At 35.9% G+C, this 19719-nt stretch overlaps 3 protein-coding genes across 6 annotated transcripts; 1 reads left to right on the forward strand and 2 right to left on the reverse strand.

Moving 5' to 3' along the window:
* Positions 1 to 433: 433 nt before the first annotated feature.
* On the reverse strand, positions 434 to 5068 carry LOC112558545 (sec1 family domain-containing protein 1-like). Its single transcript, XM_025229045.1, has one exon. The coding sequence runs from the start codon at positions 5013 to 5015 to the stop codon at positions 3114 to 3116; it is 1902 nt and encodes a 633-aa protein (XP_025084830.1). The 5' UTR covers positions 5016 to 5068; the 3' UTR covers positions 434 to 3113.
* A 938-nt stretch (positions 5069 to 6006) lies between these two features.
* Positions 6007 to 14298, reverse strand: LOC112559753 (protein limb expression 1 homolog). Of its 3 annotated transcripts, none has more exons than XM_025231138.1 (7): positions 14183 to 14245; positions 13774 to 13841; positions 11952 to 12298; positions 11109 to 11272; positions 10659 to 10799; positions 10015 to 10191; positions 6007 to 9479 (listed from the first exon to the last, which is right to left on the reverse strand). In XM_025231138.1, the coding sequence occupies exons 3-7, from the start codon at positions 12214 to 12216 to the stop codon at positions 9243 to 9245; spliced, it is 984 nt and encodes a 327-aa protein (XP_025086923.1). In that variant the 5' UTR covers positions 12217 to 12298; positions 13774 to 13841; positions 14183 to 14245; the 3' UTR covers positions 6007 to 9242. The 3 variants fall into 3 exon arrangements, with proteins under 3 accessions (XP_025086923.1, XP_025086924.1, XP_025086922.1); XM_025231139.1 differs by having other exon boundaries at positions 13774 to 13798; positions 14183 to 14236; XM_025231137.1 differs by lacking the exon at positions 13774 to 13841 and having other exon boundaries at positions 14183 to 14298.
* Positions 14189 to 18284, forward strand: LOC112559754 (low molecular weight phosphotyrosine protein phosphatase-like). Of its 2 annotated transcripts, none has more exons than XM_025231140.1 (6): positions 14189 to 14320; positions 14745 to 14818; positions 15120 to 15236; positions 15545 to 15606; positions 16361 to 16463; positions 17550 to 18284. In XM_025231140.1, exons 1-6 carry the CDS (start codon positions 14275 to 14277, stop codon positions 17631 to 17633), a joined length of 486 nt encoding a protein of 161 aa, XP_025086925.1. In that variant the 5' UTR covers positions 14189 to 14274; the 3' UTR covers positions 17634 to 18284. The 2 variants fall into 2 exon arrangements, with proteins under 2 accessions (XP_025086925.1, XP_025086926.1); XM_025231141.1 differs by lacking the exon at positions 14189 to 14320 and adding an exon at positions 14466 to 14564.
* The last annotated feature ends 1435 nt before the right edge of the window (positions 18285 to 19719 follow it).

Raw genomic sequence — 19719 nt, forward strand, 5'->3', positions numbered from 1 at the left:
GCCTGAACATGTGGAAATTTTTTTAATTTAAATAAAAATTGAAAATCCCAGGTCTTAGCTCGAGTACAAAATCTTTGCTGTCCTTAGTGCGGCCTCCTGGTCTGGCACACTAACAAGTGCTAAATGGCCGTTCTAAAAACAGTATGTACCACTATGAACTAACCACAGTAGCCTTAGCTATGGTGCCTGCCTCATGACATGACTGAGACAGAACTACTTATTTCAATTTACATAGCACTCCAACATTGTGTATCTTTAAGTACATGAAATCTGAAAAGATTATCTTTCTTTTTCTGGAGAAGGGGATGGGGTTAGAATTGAACAGATAGAATACAGCTTCCAATATTTTCATTGAAAAACATTATACTTTACAAATAGATTTTATATCCATATTGATACAACACAAATACAAATCTAAAACTAAAAAAAGCAATATTTTGTGGATATTTTATTCAAGAAATAGATAATCATTAACATCAATGCACATTATATCCAATTGTCATAGTTGTTCACAAACAATACACTTATAGGCAAAGTCTGAAGTTTTCTTAATATTACAAGAAATCACTCATGCTCATCTAGAAATCCACCTGGTAGCTTCAACTTAAAGCAAAGCAGGCAAAATAACTCATAAAAAACCCAAACCTAACATGTTGGGCATGTAGATATCTCAAGGAATGCATATTGCTTAAAAAAGCCCTTGCTTTCACAAAAAGTATATGGCCAACACTGCAGATAATGAAATTCTGACACATTCTCAGGTGGATTCAAATTTAACACTTTTCACACATTTCAAGGCTTATCACATTACATAATGAAAGTGGTTACTAACCTACATAACAACTCCCTTTAAAGATTAAACAGCAACATAAAGCTCAGTGAGATACTACTGGGATGTGCAAGGAATATTGTCAAGCACAATAGGTAAAAAGTCTTTATAATTCACCAGTGTTCAGATACAGCAGCCAAGTATTTTGTATTTATGCCTAATGTGCTGCCACTAAAAACCTGGCATATAGGATACAGCTATCTGGGTCATGGTTCACTGACCAAAACCATCAAAGGAGGGCTCACTGATCAGAGGCCCTAAAACCATTAGCTCTATAACTGTTAGACTACATCCTAAAATATTCAAATTTACATTCTGTGCAGTAAACTTTAATAGCATTTAGAAAATTGGATGTCTCTCTGATGGACTCAAAATCCTTTCTGTTACAAAAATTAAGCTTTGCATGCCAACACAACACTAAGCAATATTGTTACACATCAAATTCAGTATGTTAATTGCATCACCACTAAAAACCTGGATGAATGGTGAAATCTAACAGCATTTCCCTCAGATTTATATCAAGACAACCATACAGACCTGAAGACCAAATTAGACTAACTACATATACCTCACATTTTACAATTTAATAATTTTGTTATCAACATCTAATACTAGACTGAGAACCTGCAGCTAGTTATTAAAAAAATTAAATTCACAAAATGCCCAAGAAATTCCAGATAATAGCAATAATGACAGGTTTTATGGTTATTTTAGTATAATGTGGTGACGTTTGCTCTGCCAAATAACCACCTCAACTAACACTTTTAGTAAAAATATTTCTAAATATCTAAAGATGCATGGATTCAAAGTAATAATAGAAAGAAAATTATGAAGCAGGGAATTTGCCGTTTGTACTCTGATGACAGGCCCCAAACAAATTTATCAAATAAACTCAACCAAATTTCAATACTTTCACTCAAAACTTGTCAAAAAAACTGGAGACAAAATTATTAAAACTTGGACACAACACTGTCAAATATTCACATCAGAATAAGGACAATTTATTTTCTTTTTTTAAAAAGTTACATAAATTAACATTTACAAATGCATCTGAAAGACATGCCTCATAAAAAATACACACACACACTTGGACATGCACATATATATATATAGAATATACATGGAAGATGCCTTAACGTCAAAGACACCCCATACAATTCTAGAAACTGACACTCCCACCTCTAAGACTCATTCCATTACTACGAATAAAAAAAATGTAATCCTTTAATGGTTGTCATCATCTTTTCTTTTCTTTTTTTTTTTTGTCCTTATCTTGTACATACATTTTATACAATGTAAACCATAGTAACCGCAATAGCATTCTGCTATGGAAAGTAGAATTAAAGATAAGGTGACAAAAATTTTAACAGATTATTTTTAATAACTATGAAACTTCTTTGAGATAAGAAAGAAGTTCATTTAGTTAGATACTAAAACTTCCCCCCCCCCCTTCCTTTGGCTGGTTATTCAAACTGAAAGTGCTACCACCTGTGATTTTGCTCTACGAAGAGGAGAATGATAAAGGAATTGAAAACCAAAGTACTTGAGGGGGAGGGAGGACCTAAATGACCAGCTCCGTGAACACATAGTGATACACATAGTCATAATGATGGGTCTCCTGAACCCAGGGACACATAATTTTCATTATAAAGTCAACAGCCAGTGTTTTACTACTGTTAGCATGTTGGCCCTTTGTTTGCAAAACTTTTTGGCACTGCTTAATAATATTTACCCATTTATTCATGCTCTCCAGCTGTGCACCCAGATTTTATCTATTCCAAAGACCCATTGATTATAAATTAAAAAATCCAAACAAGTAAATGCGCAACATTACAACCCAGCATTCAAATTACCGCCCAACATGTCTGTGAATTTTAAATTATCTAACTAAAGCTTTTTTACTTGCAATAAATACAAAATTATAAAAAAAAACAATATTTAGAATGATAATGAACTACTCCATCTGCGAGTTGAGTAAATTTACACCACAGCAATAAGCATGCCATTTTTCAATTAAAAAGGCGACAACTGCAAGAAAACAAAGAATCATGACCATACCTTGGCAACTTCATTTCACATTTTACTGAAGACATATGCTCTAGTGACAACCGCAGTAATAGTGTGTGGCATTATCTACTGTTCAATAGTTATACCCACATTACTTACACCACACAGATGCACTAATGCAGAAATAATCATCCTCAAACGAAAACAGCAAGAATATCATATCTGTTGAGCATGATGATAAACAAGTCCAGGGCATAACATTTATTATATTATTTGTTCATATTTCCTTTCCTAGTTGTGCCAACTGTTTTAGAAACATTGTTGCATAGACTAAGTCACTACAACCATATATAATTTTTTTCTGTGCCACAGCCGCCTTGGAGCGAGCATAATCCACAAGATTCTGATATTCAATGTAGTTACCTCCTCCAACCATGAAGACATATGCCTCCTGAAACGGGGACTTGTTCCGTGGAACGTTGGCGCTGTCTGCACGCAACATCTTGGGGTCAAAGTAACGATAGTCCTCAACATCCTGAAGAGACTTAAGCTCCATAAGGGCATCAACTATGCGTGTGGCTGGTAGATTATGACGCTTGACAACAAGATTCTTAACACCTTCCATGACAAAGCTGCTGCCCTTGGACAAAAGATTAGTGAACATGCCTGTTGTGCTGATACTCCCACCAGTATACAGGCTAGGGGTGGCAGTGATCTTGCTGTATGACTTCCACCTTCGAACATACTGCACAGGTGTTAGGTCACAATTGCTAGCCTGCAAAGCAACACAATACTGATCAATTTCTGCTTCTGACATTGGTGGTCCACAGATCAGTGCAATGATAAAGAGGCGCACCTTATCCTCTGGCTTGCCAGCCTCTGGATCTGAAATGATATCCATCAAAGACTGGCTAAGAGTTGACTTGCTCATCATGCGCTCTTCTGTTTCAAAGTAAGTGTCTAGTTTCCGCTGCTTAATCTGTTCCAGGAGGGCTGTAGCAATGTTGGTGTGCATGTCAATCAGTCGCTTTCTCTCTAAAAGCTCTGGAAGCGAACTGACAGCGGATGTGAGTTTGGCAGTGCTGTCAGAAAGCATGCTGATGGCTGATACATCTTCTCCTTCCAAACCCATAGCAGCTTTCAACTTCTTTACTTCATCCTCTTCTGTACGATAAGCATCCAGCTCTTCCTGTACTGCTTCAGCAACAGTTGGAAATGGGCTGCCTTTCTGTGCCATCCAAAATTTGTCTTTGGTATTCATATCATATGCCTTCTTTTTTGTGCGAGGCTTACGGGAGGGTGAGTGGATGCCTTCATCGATCACCTCTTCAATCTCAACTCTGTTTAAACGCAGATCCAGGACATCATGAGCAAGGGCTTGATAGGTCCAAGTATGATGCAGCATTGTGGCTAGATCCTGGTTTCTATCCAGTACCACTAGTAGTGGTCTTTGAAAACTAAACTGACCAGGCACAGCATCTGATGCAAAAAGGCTATTGCGAGCATCACGCAAATTATCACGCAGCTTCTTATCAAGTTTTTCTGAAACCATTTCTGCCGCGTTACCTCTTGGACATCTTATGATGGGTACAGTACCCATAGTAACAAACACAGAAAACAAACTGTCAACAATGACATCCATGATCGCTTCCATCTCGGAATCTTTCACATCACCCCGATTGATCGCATAGTATGATATCGCTTCCCTGTCTTGGTGACGAAGAGTAAAGAGATCGTCTTCCAAAGAGATAAAGTTCAAATACTGGTCAACAACCTTCGACACTTGATGAACGGTGCCACTTTGAACTGCAGCACTAGCTATATCCTCAAGTTTTTGCCTGGACACAGCAGATATGAAATTAAGATAGTATGACTCATACAAACCGTTCTGAAAGTCTCGACAAATACGTTGAATGTTGTCGTCCGTAGGCATTACGAAATAAATAACTGGAACATCAGGTATAGGATCTCTGTCTGTATGGAGATTAAGATGAAGCGTTACACCCAAGTCTCGCAGTTCCTTCACAGTGAGTAGTGGTGAGATAATATCTTGCCCACACCGGTCGTACACGAGTATCTTCCACTGCGGTTCAGCAACAGTCGCTTTTGTAAACGGTACATTAAAGTTCAGCATGCGTTTCAAGGCTGTCACCTGCTTTTCCCTCAGACTTGACGCCATTTTCGCAAGTGATAAAACTTAACGTGGCACTTCCTGCTTACCCTGAAGGGAGACAACTGATGGCTCAATGGCCCGCTCCCGGACAAAGTTGTTGTGTTGCTGTTAGCTCATTCCTTTTGCAAAGTACAGTTAATGATCAGACACATTTTGTTCTCAATCAAATATCTCACGATTTTTATCGTGTCTTATTAAAAGTAGATCAAGGGGTGTCACACTTGTCACGCATTACAGCGTTTTTTCTATTATGCAGCGAAGATCACGAATATATATTTCAGGGGTTGCCCGGTGGTGTAGTGGTTAAAACACTCGTTTATCACGGCTGCAGTGAGCTGCACAGGGTTCAGATCTCGCCTCGGACATTCTATATATGTGAGACCTGTTCGCAGAGCTGGGCGTCGGAGGCTTTCTCCGGTGCGAATTCGCCGCAAGGTGGAAACACTCTCCTACTAAATAAACCAAACAACTATATATTTCGGTGTCCAGTCACTTAATCCCCAGACACTTCATCCCCGACACTTCATCCCCTAGACTTTTAATCCCCAGACACTTCATCCCCAGACACTTCATCCCCAACACTCAAGAACAATTTTCATATCATATTGTTGAAGAACATTAAATTTACTAGCTTATATGAACTTTAACTAATGTTGTAGATGTTCAAATGACGTTGAAGTTAAAAGCATGATTTGAATTTGAATTTCAATTAAATTTTTCGCTGACTTCATAATTTTTATAGTTAAGGATTTAGTTTAGGGATTAAGTGTCTGGGGATGAAGTGTCTGGGGATTAAAAGTCTAGGGGATGAAGTGTCGGGGATGAAGTGTCTGGGGATTAAGTGACTGGGAACCATATATTTCAGTTTAGATCCGTTCGAACTTCAAACTCTTTTGAAAACTGTGAAATGCGAGTTCATCGCTAATTCCGAACAAAACTAATAATCTGTGCAAAACACCCAAAGCATTCAGAAGAAAATAAAATCCCCAGGCATTTATCGCAAGACAGGAAAAGCTTTAATGAAAATAAGAATTATTATGCCCACAAACAAATGTGATAGTTGTTGACGAGCACCCTTGTTATAGTAATACAACAAACTATTATTTAAAGCACTCTTTACAGCTTCAAAAGAGAAAATATTAGATTTTGAATTTTCTTTAATACCTTCTTTTCCAGATCACAACAATACATGACTTGTGAATTCAAATCCTTGCAGTGAGCATACATACTTAGTACAAGATTTTACAGTTAAGCATTTTTGGTATCATTTCTTCAATAAAAAAAAAAAAAGAAAAGCAGAAAAGAATTTAAACACTTATTAGACCTGTGCAACTTTATCTGCATTATTTTAAACTAATCTAACTGCAATTTTATCTCTTTCAATCGACACAGCAGCAACATATTTCATAGAAAGCTATTGATATGTGCTGTGCATTTTCTTGCTTTTGTTTTTCGTTATGACTGTGTGTGCAATTGAAAATTTAAGTGAAAAATCAATAAACAAGATTGATTTGAATGTTCTGCTTCTCCTTGCAAGCAATTTAGATCATGGACCTACAGTATGTACATCCATGATAAGATGAATTTTATGATTACGCAGCAACTATTGAATGCTATACGGTGAGCTAGTCCACTCAGGTGCGACAACAATAAGGTGGCAAAACATCCACAACAATGACATACACCATAAGGAATTCTTCATGTTATCACTTGTATATCGTTAAAATTTGCACAGCCAACAAGACAGAACAATAACAACTATTATAGTAACATATAAAGAAAACGATGATGCATTCATCATCCCTTTTGAAAAATCCTTTTAGATGACTGAACTTACACAACCCTAATGATAAAGGCACATTTCTTCCTTTAACTGCATTCAAAATCTCATATGGCAAAGTCCTTTAATAATGACAAAATTATCTTAAAATTCATAAGCAATAGCCTTGCCAATCTGTACAGCAGTACAGTTTGCAAACTTTCTCAAGCTGAGCTGTGAATCTCAAGTAATGGGAACAAGTAAAGATGCAACATAAAAAAAGGCTCACCAAAAAATTCAACTAGTCTGCAATAGTTAAGAGCAGTTTAAAAACAAAAAAAGAGAAAAATGAATGCTCACAAACACAGTAAATAGCCATACATTTTTAAAGTAAACCCTTCTCAGACAGGAGCTGCAACTATCTCATTCTTGTATGACAAGGTGGCAGTGAGGTGACCTTAGTTTTCTGCCATATGTACAAAACAAATACAGTATGTACTAACATGTTTATGAGTTTTCTTAACAAGAATTTTTACTTTAGAAAAGTATGTGTCTTTATTGCCTTTCTGGCTTAGAAATATTTCCATGAACTTCAAATGGAGCAAAAAGGGAGTAACCAAATAAAGCAGATAAGTTCAGCCAACAATTTTGACAAAATGGTCAGCAACCAATTTACAGGAAGCACAAAAATAGCTAACAATATTTTTTTAACAAACAAGGAGCATCTAAGGCACAAAGGCAACAAACACTGTGAATGGCCACTAATACACTGCACACTACATTCTGAAGACTGTAAATCTAAGAGAACACATCTTATAATTTCTCTAAAAATTAAAGTCTTGTACATTTGTAAAACCCATTAATGATTTGGGCATGGAGGAGTTTGTTGTGTTTTATGCCATTCAAGCATCTAAGGTTATATCAGGGCTTGTGCATGAAACAGACTGCCAGAGATAAAAGTTTCAACACAAGTACAGGAAATCAGCCTTTCAGATAAGAACTACAGGTTTTTATAACGTTTCAGTTTTCAAATTCAGAATGCAAATTTATTTTCAAATTTCATTGTGAAATTCTAAATAAGCTTTTTCCATTTCTTGGCTCAAGAAGTGAATTTTATATTTATAACATTCAATCAGCAGCTATTCCTGGGTATTCGCCTCTTCAAATATCAAATCTGTCATCAAATTAAGAGCACCATATACATTACACATTAACAAAAACACACTCAGTGTGTGAAGATCTGGAAAATAAACATTTATATCTTACAATTCAATGTCTGCGCAAGTAAAAGGATTCCAAATAAGAAATTATTTTTTAATTATACGAAATACATTTGAATTTGGTCACCAAGTAGTGAAAGGGACAGTAGAGATTTTTTTTTTCTACAAGAAAATTGATGCTTCTTCAATCATCTATACATCCATTTACTGTTTGCAGATATTGTTACTTTTAATTGTATGTTTCACAACAGCCCATGCTGAAGCAGAATTTTATTAAATCAATACGACAATAGCTTTTACTTCTTTTTAAAAATCTAATACAGAAAGATACAAACAGAAGCTTTCTCGTGTGGTGAAATAAATTATGGTTGCAGGTGACATCTTTATTATGTCAAAGAAGAAGAAAATATTTTCACACACAACAGTAAAAATTGTGGTGACAAGGAAAATAGCCATTTACCCATATTTTAAGTGTATCTTGCTTGAGACAACTCGCTAGGAGGTCCAACTTGAATTCTTCACACTTTATGAATATGGAATTTTGTGACGAAAACTAGATGTTACTTTCTATCATGTGTTTATTTATTTCAAATGTTACCAATGACACTAAGTCATCAATGTATACACCTTGGTAGATACACAGCTATTTTCCCACAAATTGATGCAGACATCCCTAAAACACCGAGATGTCATGACTTCTGGCAAGTTCTTTCTAATTCACAGCTATGGATAGATAAGTATGCAATTTGCAGTACAGTCTCTGGTAAAAATACAGATGAGGCTTAGAGGTTCACATTAAATGGTTAGTTTCTAACAGGTATTGGAACAGTGAGAGAAAATCAAAACTTAAAAATAAAATGAAAAGTGAAAGATAAAAATGTCAAAAGGATCATATGATACCAAATATTACTAAAATCTAAACATTTCCATTTTTGTTTTGTGTGTTTATCTTTTTGTTCCCTTGCTCAAATTTTTTTCAGTACATAATTTTGTCCAGCGCTACAAAAAATGAGTGATCAAATGGCAGTCTCACATTAAATAAAAACTGTTCAGATCATGTAAAGACAGAAAAATAAGAAGAGAGGAAAGTTAAGAGTGTTAAAATATCACAAGATTAAAATAGTAATCAGTATCATTATTAGGACACAACAGCTGTATCCCTGTTTTACCAAAAGAATACAGCACCTACTCCTACCCATACATCTTATATCATACCCATCCCAATCACCCATCATTTTATTTAATATATCATGCTTAAGCCAGGCTTTCCACTGGGCTAATCTGACTGAGAGCCAAAACAAGGATGTCTCTCTTCTCCTTGTAAAAACGTAATTCTCTTCCAGCTAGACGAGCACTTTCTAGTTCCTGCTCTGCCACAGCCAGTTCCTGGCTAATGATGCCAGATGTTTCTTGCTCTCTAGCTATCCAGTCCAGTGCCATTTGAGAGCGCATGTCATCATCTAGTGCCCGATGTGAGTAATGAGCCAGAACCTGCACAAATTTAATAGGAACTTTGGTTAAGGTACATAATTGGTAAAATTTTGAAACATAGCTTACCCCAAAGGCATGATTGTGCTTGATAATTCTACAGACCAGTGATGTGTTCAAACAAATGCTCTTCATCAAGAGTAAAGACAAAATCCTAAGCCATATATTTAGCTTCAGCTCAAAATTATATCAACACTGTAACATGCTACCATTTTGAAGAATTACTCAAATCTATTCCAAAAATTAACTTATTGTTACCATTATTCATATTCCTTTTATAACTTTGACTTACTGCATATTTATTTTCAAAGAAAACAATCATATCACATTGCATAATTTTTAAAGTTTTTGCACACGTTAATAAATCACTAACATAAATGTGTGGTCAAAAATCCCACAACAGCTGAGATTGGGGCAAAGGTAGAGGGTGTGAATTATGGGTATATCGCTGACAAAACCAAATGTATATAGGTGTTTTGCAAAACCATAGCTGATTCACAGTGTACTAACAAGTATTCTCTATTTTTCTGTTACTTACCTCCTGCCGTGAGCAGTTTCGCTCTCTCATAGCTTTGAGACTACCATTCCAATGAAGCAGCTGAAAGACCGTCATAAGTTCTTGAAACTCAAGCATGGAGCGACCCTTGTTGGCCTCTAGCATAAATTTGAAGGCTCCAATGCCAGTGCTGGGGTCATCTACATCTGCAGAACTACCCTGTAAAGTAAATCTGGAATTAAGATTTGCTCTTTCAGTAACTAAAAATGAACTTCATTGACAAATTAGAAATTCATCATGTCTGGTCAGATGAACTCAACCTTCTTCAAATCTGTTTTTTGTAAGAGCGATTTTAAGAACAGCCAAACAGCCTTTATTTATATGCTCAATACTAAAGAGAATTCTTTAATATTTCAAAGGCAAGACATTTCCCTACTCCAATTTATCATGCACTTAAGACAGTGGCTGCTAAAATGTCCTGAATGCTTTAGGGACAGAAATGGGTTGACTAAAGTCCCTGGAAGTACCTAAGCCCAGTTAAACTGTAAACTAGTGTTCTTAGCTGGCTGAATTTATATTTACGCTGAATCACAAAAAAAGATGCTAAACAGAAAAAAATCTATTTCATACGGAATGAGTAATTTATGGAGTAAAAATGCTGAAGACTGTAGGTAAAACAAAACTACCTGAAATGATGAAATTGCATCACCAACAGCCTTGTCAAGAAACTCATCAGTGATTTTACGAGAAGGATGTTCATTGAACACTGAATTCATGAGTGCTATCTTGGCTGCACTTCTGCGAGCTTCGGCCTTAGTAGCACAGTTCTGAACAGAATAATGCCTAATTTGTTTATGGCAGTCAAACAAATGAGCGAGTTCTGCATCCAAAACCAGAGTTTTTAGTAAAATGCATACAACCTTCTAAGAGAACTGTCTGATGGTAATAAGTGATAAATAAAAAAAAAATTATTAAAATACAGTATACATAAAACTTACCAATTAATCTCATCACAAGACTGCTAATAAAAGCAATTAACTGAAATGACTTTACCAGTGAAGTTCTGTTGGTACAGTATCAGTAAGGTGTCACTTAACAACGCACACACTGTTAAGGATAGACAACAGTTTCCTAACCTGAAAACTGCCAAAACAGCTTCCCCCAGGAAGACTAACAAAACACACATAAGGTGGGGTGGTTGTAGGCTGTGACTCATAGACCACAAGAGCCCCATTCTTTAAATCTGCCCCTCGCTCTAGCTTCATCTGCCAAAATTCCTGGAGGGCTTCCACAACATTTACTGGAACAAACAATAAAAGATTATTTTGCATCCAAACGTTTTTAGTATTATGTCTTTAATATTATGTTTTTATTACTTTATTTTTACTAATGTCAAAACTGATGGATCTAAATACATGTATAAAAAGTAGCGGAGTATATGTTCTTCAAATGATTGACTTAGCTTATTATGGTTTACTGTTTCCAAAATCCAAATAACCTCCTACTCAATCACACCACTTCACTATACTCCAACCTATAAACAATAGGAAAAGCTGAGAGTCAATGTCTTAAACAGACTTATCTCATAAAAACAAAGTCATGGTTTCAACTTCTTTCATTGCACAAGTGTGGATGCTTGAGGACCTGCGTGTTACTAAAGAAGCAAGGCTATTGGCTCAGACTTGGGAAATAAGTAAACACATTTATCCTGCTTTAATTTTGAAAATAGACTGGTACTTAGTCATTGGAATGTTAACAAACACTGTGCCCTCTAGGTTACTTCAATCGTTATGAGCATTGTTGTCTTTTTCAGAACATATAAACAGTTTTAAAATAATTTATCTTCAAAGAAAGTTTTTCACTACTAAAGAATAAAACCCTATGATAAAACTTCATGTAGTTTTCTTTAGACATAAAGTTTTCTCAGAATGAAAAGTAAATCTTGTTGTTTTAATAATTTCAACTTTTCATATACTTACCTCTGCCATAACCATGGGTGTGCTTTGCAAAGCTGTTTACTACAGCGTCCACTGCTTCTTTAAGCACAGTTTTAGCCCTTGCCTCATTCATCTGACCATGCATTTGACTCCTCTGTGCATGAGATTGAGCCACGCTAGCAGCTGCATCTGCAGCTAGTGTTGCCATGCTGCGGCCACCAAGCTGAGAGTGCAAAGAACTCTGCCCATGTTCTCTGGATGCCCGAGAGCCCCTAGGCACCGGGACTGGTTTCCCACCGGTGGCCATGGTTGGAGACTCCGGATATTGGGAAAGGAGCCACACTAACTCCTCCAGTTGGAAAACCTAAGGTGTACACACATGCCTAAAACTGCAAGAGTAAAAAAACAAAAAATAACTTTTAAGAATTAACTTGTGCAAATAATTGACAAATGTCTGAAAAAAAAGGCACTAAGACAAGGCTCTACAGATAAATTTTTTCTGACAAATGTTTAACACTGGACTTGAATAGAAGTCAAAATAAGTTTTATCTTTTTCTCTGGGACACCTGACCAGCATGTGCACATGGGTCCTACGGGGTCAAGTGGGTTCAGAATGATTATCAGATGAACAGATTAACTAATTATCACTGAGGTGATTTATTTAGTTCGGGAAAATGGGATTCAGTAGAAAGATAAGAATTCAAAGGGTTTTTTCCTCAATGGCCATTAGGTCTACTTTTGGCAAGAATGCAGGGAAGTCCTTCACTCTATTCTAAGCCATTCAACTAAACCAACAGTCTCAGCAGGACCTTAAGTGCCTTTGTTTTAGAACAGGAGGAACAGAGTAGTGGCAGTGGTAGTGGGTAACTTCTTTTTTTTAGAGGCAATTTACAAAATATTCAGAAATGGCAAGATCAGAAAAGCCATTAAATGTGAATTCTGTTGACATGAATTTAGCCCTGTAAGAAAACAGTTGCAAGCACCAAAGATACAAATTTATGTGTAAAGTATACAGTACAAGTTAAAATGGGCTATGCACATCATAGGACATTACATTCATAAATTTGACTGAAAAGTTAACTTAACCACTCTAAACTTCCCCTGAGTGGAGTGAGGCTTGTTGAGACATTGTTGTAATATACCCAGATCAAACTTTCAACTTAGCATTTTGTCATAAATTAGAGATCATCCAATATCTCTGTAAATATTGTTAATATTAGCATTTTGTGCTATTATGCTTTTACTGTGGTTTTTTGGTTCTTGTTATTAAAACATTTTTAATGATCATTTTTTTTTGTGGGTGTGACTGTTATATGAGAGCAAGGAGTACATTGTGACTAATTATTCACAAATCAGTACCTAATATTTCCAAGTGTACCTGTTGTCTACAAATTCTAGGAGGCATAGATAGTACATTTAAATAAAAGAAAGTTACTTTTAATTATAACAAGAAGAAGCAAACTGAATGCCGACTGAAGCTGAGTTAAAGGTACAGATGGTCTACTTCAAGGTACACAATAAATCATATAAACTGAAATCCCACGCAGAAAAAATGTGTTAAAACTACAGAGGTCGAACTCATTAAAATATTTACTACACTTTTTAGTTAAATTTTAAATAACAGTCATTGTGATAGGCTTTTCTATCAATGAATAAAGTTTCATATGTGCCACTAGTTCATTATTTAAGGTTCACTACTACGTTTTAAATGTTAGTAAAAATGTAGAATTCTTGCAAGTGAGGTTCTAGTCTATTTAATTGTAAGAAACAGCAACACGAGCTAATCCCGAGTTCCTAGTTACAAAAAAGCAAGCGTTAGTATGTGGTACTGGCATGCACTGATGCACCGATCCAAGTGACACACCTGCCTCTGTGCCTGGTTCCAGTTTCTGTAAATCAATCGTCCTCAGGTCGGTAAAAGCTGGTAAGCACCTACATTTTTTATTCCAGATAATTTCTCTTAAATTCAAAAAGTTCGACTAATAGCTCTATACAAATAATAATAACAATAATTAAAAAACTGCTAACATAATATTTATAACACTATTAGCAGCTACACAGTATATTAGAACTGTCAATTTTAATTCACACAATAAGACTATGAATGAAGCTTTGCCATTTAAAGATCATTGAGCAACGACGTAACCAGCCCTTTCCACGATGTATCATTATAAATCAGAGAGACTCACCAGTCATGATAAAGGAAATAAAATAACCGTCAAGTAAATAAGCCTAAAAGTATGATGATATAATATAATAATTGTTATACTTACAAGAAGAATGCTAGGAACTCGTCAGCCAGACAGCAGCAGATAATCAACTTCCGGTAGCCTCACTTGAGTGACCACACGAGTGAGGTACTCAAATGGCATCGTCTACTAGCAAGAAGTCAGTTCTATTTGTATGTTTAGGTAAGTGGAACCACTGGACAAAAATCTGATGAACTTTTATTTATGTTTTTTATTCTTTAATCTAAAATTAATTTGCTGATCGAGACATTAAGCTTTTTAGGGGGATGAATGTTATGGTGGTGAAGTCGAGTTTACCTCCCTTGGCTTAATATGAGGCCTAGAGAATAAGATTGCAACGTGTCGTCTGCTTTTATAAAGAAAGGAATGGGGGGGGGACATTTGTTCCTATTGCTTTCTCAATGAAGTAAGTGCAGGATGAAATAGTATTCTATCGTATATAATAGTATATATCATATAGTATTATGAACGAAATATATTTTCGAAAATACGATCGCAGGTCTTCTTCATCCGACTTTCAAAGTAGTGTGAGTGGTAAAACTGTGATCTCTGTCATCTGATGAGAGTGCCTTTACAAAATTTTCAGGCAACATATGCAGATCTCCCACAGCTGAAGCAATCATGCAGCATTTAGTGAAAGAACGGGGAGAGGAACATAAGGTAAACACGCAGTTTCTATTAATGACAGACCATATGGTATTTTGAAAACCAAAATCGATTTTTCAGTGACTTTTTAAATTTGATTCTTAACATGATTAGGATTAAGAAATAAGTCAGCATCGTCAAAATCCTGGGTACAATGTGAGATTGTGTGTAGGGGTAATAATATCAGTTCTTAACATTTTTTTGTGCAAAATAAAAAAAATTCAATGCTGTTCTGCAAATGTTGATTTCTCATATAACATTAAATGTTGTGTTTAATTGTACGCACAAATTTTCAGTATGTGTTATGATTTTATAGTGGATTATTGACAGTGCTGCAACAGCTGACTACAATGTCGGGTGTCCACCAGACCGACGAACCATTCAAGTTCTAGAAAAAAATGGTATTAAAGGTTACAAACACAAAGCAAGACTGGTAAGCACAGACAACAGAGAGAGAAAATGAATAACTCAAATTCAGAGAGCACAGAATGTGCATGCAAGCATTAAAGTGTAAATTAAATATGTTTATGATGCTTTCATTATCTTTTTATTATTGTAATCAATCATTGTCATCATCATCACAGTGCACAAAAACAGCTCATATATGGTTAATTTTTCTTGATAAGATAATTATTATTCTGTGTATTTGATTTAAAATATACGTTTAATGAGAGCATAAGAGTAATATCTCAGAATTTGATGTTTTTAGTTTTTCTTCCTTTTTATGTTTTCTTTGTGCAGATAACAGATGAGGACTTCAATACGTTTGACATGATTTTTGGCATGGATCATGCAAATATAAGGTAATTTTTCTTTTGGTTCAGTTGTGTGAAATACACAGTCTAATAAAAATAGGTGTGTTTGGAGATGGGCACGCTTCCATTGTCAGTAGGACACCATTAAATCATTTTCAGGATGTCTCAGTGCCACATAATTATCATCTGCCAGTGATTCTATGTGTGCAAGAGTTTCTCAGCACCAGCAAGACAATTGTATATTAGCAGCAGACTGATTGCCATATTCTCATCTTATTAGAGGCAGGTATCAGTGTGTATAAATTATGTCAGATGCTTCAGTGCTAAATACTTCTCACTAATTTGTTTGTGTGTGGACTCCTTGTAAATGCCATTATCTCCTCCATGTGCATGCTAAATGTTCATGATCATTACTTTTCATTACAGGAATACATAAACAGTCCCATTGGTATACATTCTAAATATCTATTCAAAAGTCCATACATGCAAAGAAGTCAAATCAAATTTGTACACAGATAAGCCTAAATCATAATGTAAGCATTTCCATGTACAATCCTGACAGCAATATGGTCAACCTCATTTTATGCATGGTGCTGGTCATGTTTCTGTGGAGAATGTTGAGAGAGGTGTGTGTGTCTAGTGCAAGAGAGACAAGTTGATTAAAATCTTATGGCTTCATTCAAAATTTTAAGATGTGTTTGTGTGACCAGATGCATTTCAGACAGTGCAGATCTAAATTCAATGCAGGTCATTACTGCTAGCTGCTGGCGGATGGTGCTATGATTCTTACTAACTATTGCAGTGACTTGGAAGACTTGAAACCTAGAGGAAGATGCCATTCTAGACTACATCTTCTTGGAGAGTGGGACCCAAACAAAGAGACAATTATAAAAGATCCTTATTTTGTAAGTTTTTGCATACAAAGTTGCATGTACAACTCTATACATAGTTTCAGACAAGATAGACAGTTCCAGAAATGTGAATTTTAGAAACAAATATATTTTTATTGTTCAACACATAAAATGATGAAAGTATTTTACAGACTTTCGTTAAGACACATTGAAACCATAATACCCCATTAAAGATAAAAAGATACAGTTACTTCGGTAGAAAGGCCCTACAACATGAAAAGAACACAGACACAGACTTGAGAGTAAAGAAGTTTGTGAACATGACAGTCTTTTTCTGGTTGCTGCCCCTCTCGAAGGCCAACAAGATCCAGCCTACCAATATATAAAGAACACACCAATAAAAGAAAGAAAAAAAAATCAGGACAGAAAAATTACAGTCTTTAAAATGTAATAACCATTAAGCTTAAATTTTCAATACTACTAATAAAATATTCCCCAGTAAATAATTTACATTCAGTCAAAAACTTATTCAAAGAAAGATTCAAAAAGAAAACTGACTTCAACAAGTTTTCACTCTTCTAATTACACTCTTTTAACAAGTCTGATCAGGACAGCATTGTGGAAAACCATCTGGTTTATTGACCCAGTCAAGGAGGAAAATACTCCACAATGAAACGTGTACAAAATCACTCCTTGATCTTATCCCTTCCATTCACAGTTTACACTAGTGAAGTCTCTCAATGATGTTACATCAAAGAAAAAACGACTGTCACGAGACACATGCACTCCCATGAAAATCACTTGTTATCTGCCTGCTATCCCTTCCCATTTAATTGATTTTAAAAAATAGCAGGTTCATGACAAATAGAAATTGCACTATATTGTCCATTGTGTTTCAAAGATGTGAAAATAACCATTATTTAATTTTAGATTATTTCTCATTAGTAGCATTTGAATTTGATTTATCAGCATTGTCCTCTATTTTCTATGATATCACATATGTCATTATGTTCATTCTAGAAAGTTATGTATTTTAAGGTATAGATTTAAGATTCCACCGACAACCATTATCTAGAGTTTTGAAAGAGAGTTCTGTCTATTCAGACCCCTGTGTCACTCGATAGTTTCTGTCTATTGCAGCTCCCTGGCATGGAACCCTTTGATGAAGTCTTTGCCCAATGCATGCGATGCATTACAGCCTACCTTTGTGCTTCCAGCAACTGAGGCGTTTGATCCGTTTAACACCACATTATAAAAGTGGTTATATTTCTGATATATATTTTTATAATATAGTTGGAATAGGAGGAAATGTGATGTATTTATAAGCTTTTCAATGCTGTGTTCATACCTTTCGAAATTTTACACAGCTTATAATTTTTTTACTTACATTTACATTAGCAGAATTTGCCCTAAAAGTGGTTGAATATGTGTGTGTCTGTATATATGAAGATTTTGAATCATCATTGCATCTGTGATGCAATTTTCTTTCTATGATAGTTGCGTTAAATTACAAAACCGCAGATTAACCACAAAGAATTTGACCACATTAGCCATGGAGCATACCTCTAATAATTATTAGGCATTCGATATTCAGGATGCTGGAAAAAATCATCATGATCCTGCAGATTAATTTTGTTTGCAATGTTTCTGTTCCATGTGGCCTTGTTGATCATCAAAGGGAAGCTACATTCACGTCTTTTAGAAATTTTTTTTTCTTCACTGCAGGAATTTATTTTTTTTCATTCTGTATGGATGTATGTGGGTCTGCTTTTCAACATACATTCTAGCGCAGTTTTACACACATTGTCACATAGTCATATAATCAGTTTTTATTCATTGATTTCTGTAATAAAATGAGAGTTTTAAAAAAGTCAACATTTGTCCGTTACAAGAGTTGTTTGATGATCAGCCTTTTTTTTTTTTTTTTTTTTTGCACTTGTCAGTGTTTCGATGTGGCCAGCTAGGACAAGCTCGACAAGGTAGAAAGCTGTGCATACGGCTCGGACAAAGTAGGTAATGAAGACTACATAGTTGGGTGTACGGCAGGTAAAAAGGTGTGTGTGTGACTGGGGCAAGCTACACAAGGCATACGAGCTACATATGCGATTAGTACAAGCCTAAGTAAAGTAGATGAGCTGTGTGTAGGCTGCAATAAACCCCACAAGGCAGATGAGCTGTATATGCGAGGCTAGGACAAGGTCGAGAGCTGTGTGCAGCTGAGACAAGCCTACAGAAGGTAGACAAGTTATGTGTATGGCTTGCGACAATCCTGGACAAGGCAGATTGACATGCTGTGTTCGTCGGTTTGCGTGCATTTGTGGGTGTGATTGCTTGGCTTTTTGTCCTATACACGTTAACAGATGACGATGTGAGCAACAGAGTGTATGAATGCTTGATTTATTTCAAGAACAATGTCTCACTGCACGCACGCATTTTTACCCGACTTAGACGCTTCCATGCAGGACCTGAAACAGACCCTGGAAGATTTTTGTCTAAAGTGTTTGCCCTGTCTATGTTCTATTATTAACATCTACCATTTTATCTTTTAGGGACAAAAGTATTATATGTAAATACTTGAGAAGAAGAGTGTGTGGATTTTCTAGTTTGCGTAAATTGTGGCTTTGATTGTTAAATTGAAACGATGTATGTGCAATTCGTGCATTATTATTCTTAACGGATCAGAGGTCAAGATAGCATTCTTTCTCCAAACCCAACGAGCCATTTAATTCTGTTAATTGGTGTTGCAAATAGTTAAATTCCTACGGCAGTAATGACCCGAAAATGAACCGCTTCTACGGAGGTGTAGGCTTTAGTGCTTTCCAGACCACTATCGGAGGGACAACCCCTTTTTGGCATCCGTGTCGTGACATCAGCCCACTCCGAGTACGTTGTAAGCACGTAAGCAAGCATGTTGCTGGGGATAGCATCAGTGTCGAGAGGGTCTTAATAGTTGCTAGGTATCTTGTGTGTTAGTTACCTAGCCGCTATAGTGACGGGAACCTTGATTTTTGGTGATTAACGACTGCTTCAGTTGTGGATTCCTCAACAAGCAAGAACAAATTTCAGTTATAATCCAATATTTTCTGCCTAACAATGTACCATTGTAAAGTACTTTTGTGGACTTAACAATCTGACTGCAGAGCCATCTGTTGGCAGGGAGCATCCGCATAATTCATGGGTAGCAACTGGTCGAGAATAAGTCCTTCTTCGGTTCCTTCTACACTATTTTTGTATATAAAAAAGTAGTAAAGCTTACTCAGGGCTTCTACTTACGCAAAAAATTGCGTCCAGTACGAATTAAAAGTTCGGA

Source organism: Pomacea canaliculata, linkage group LG3, assembly GCF_003073045.1.
Source record: "Pomacea canaliculata isolate SZHN2017 linkage group LG3, ASM307304v1, whole genome shotgun sequence".
NCBI lineage: Eukaryota > Metazoa > Mollusca > Gastropoda > Architaenioglossa > Ampullariidae > Pomacea > Pomacea canaliculata.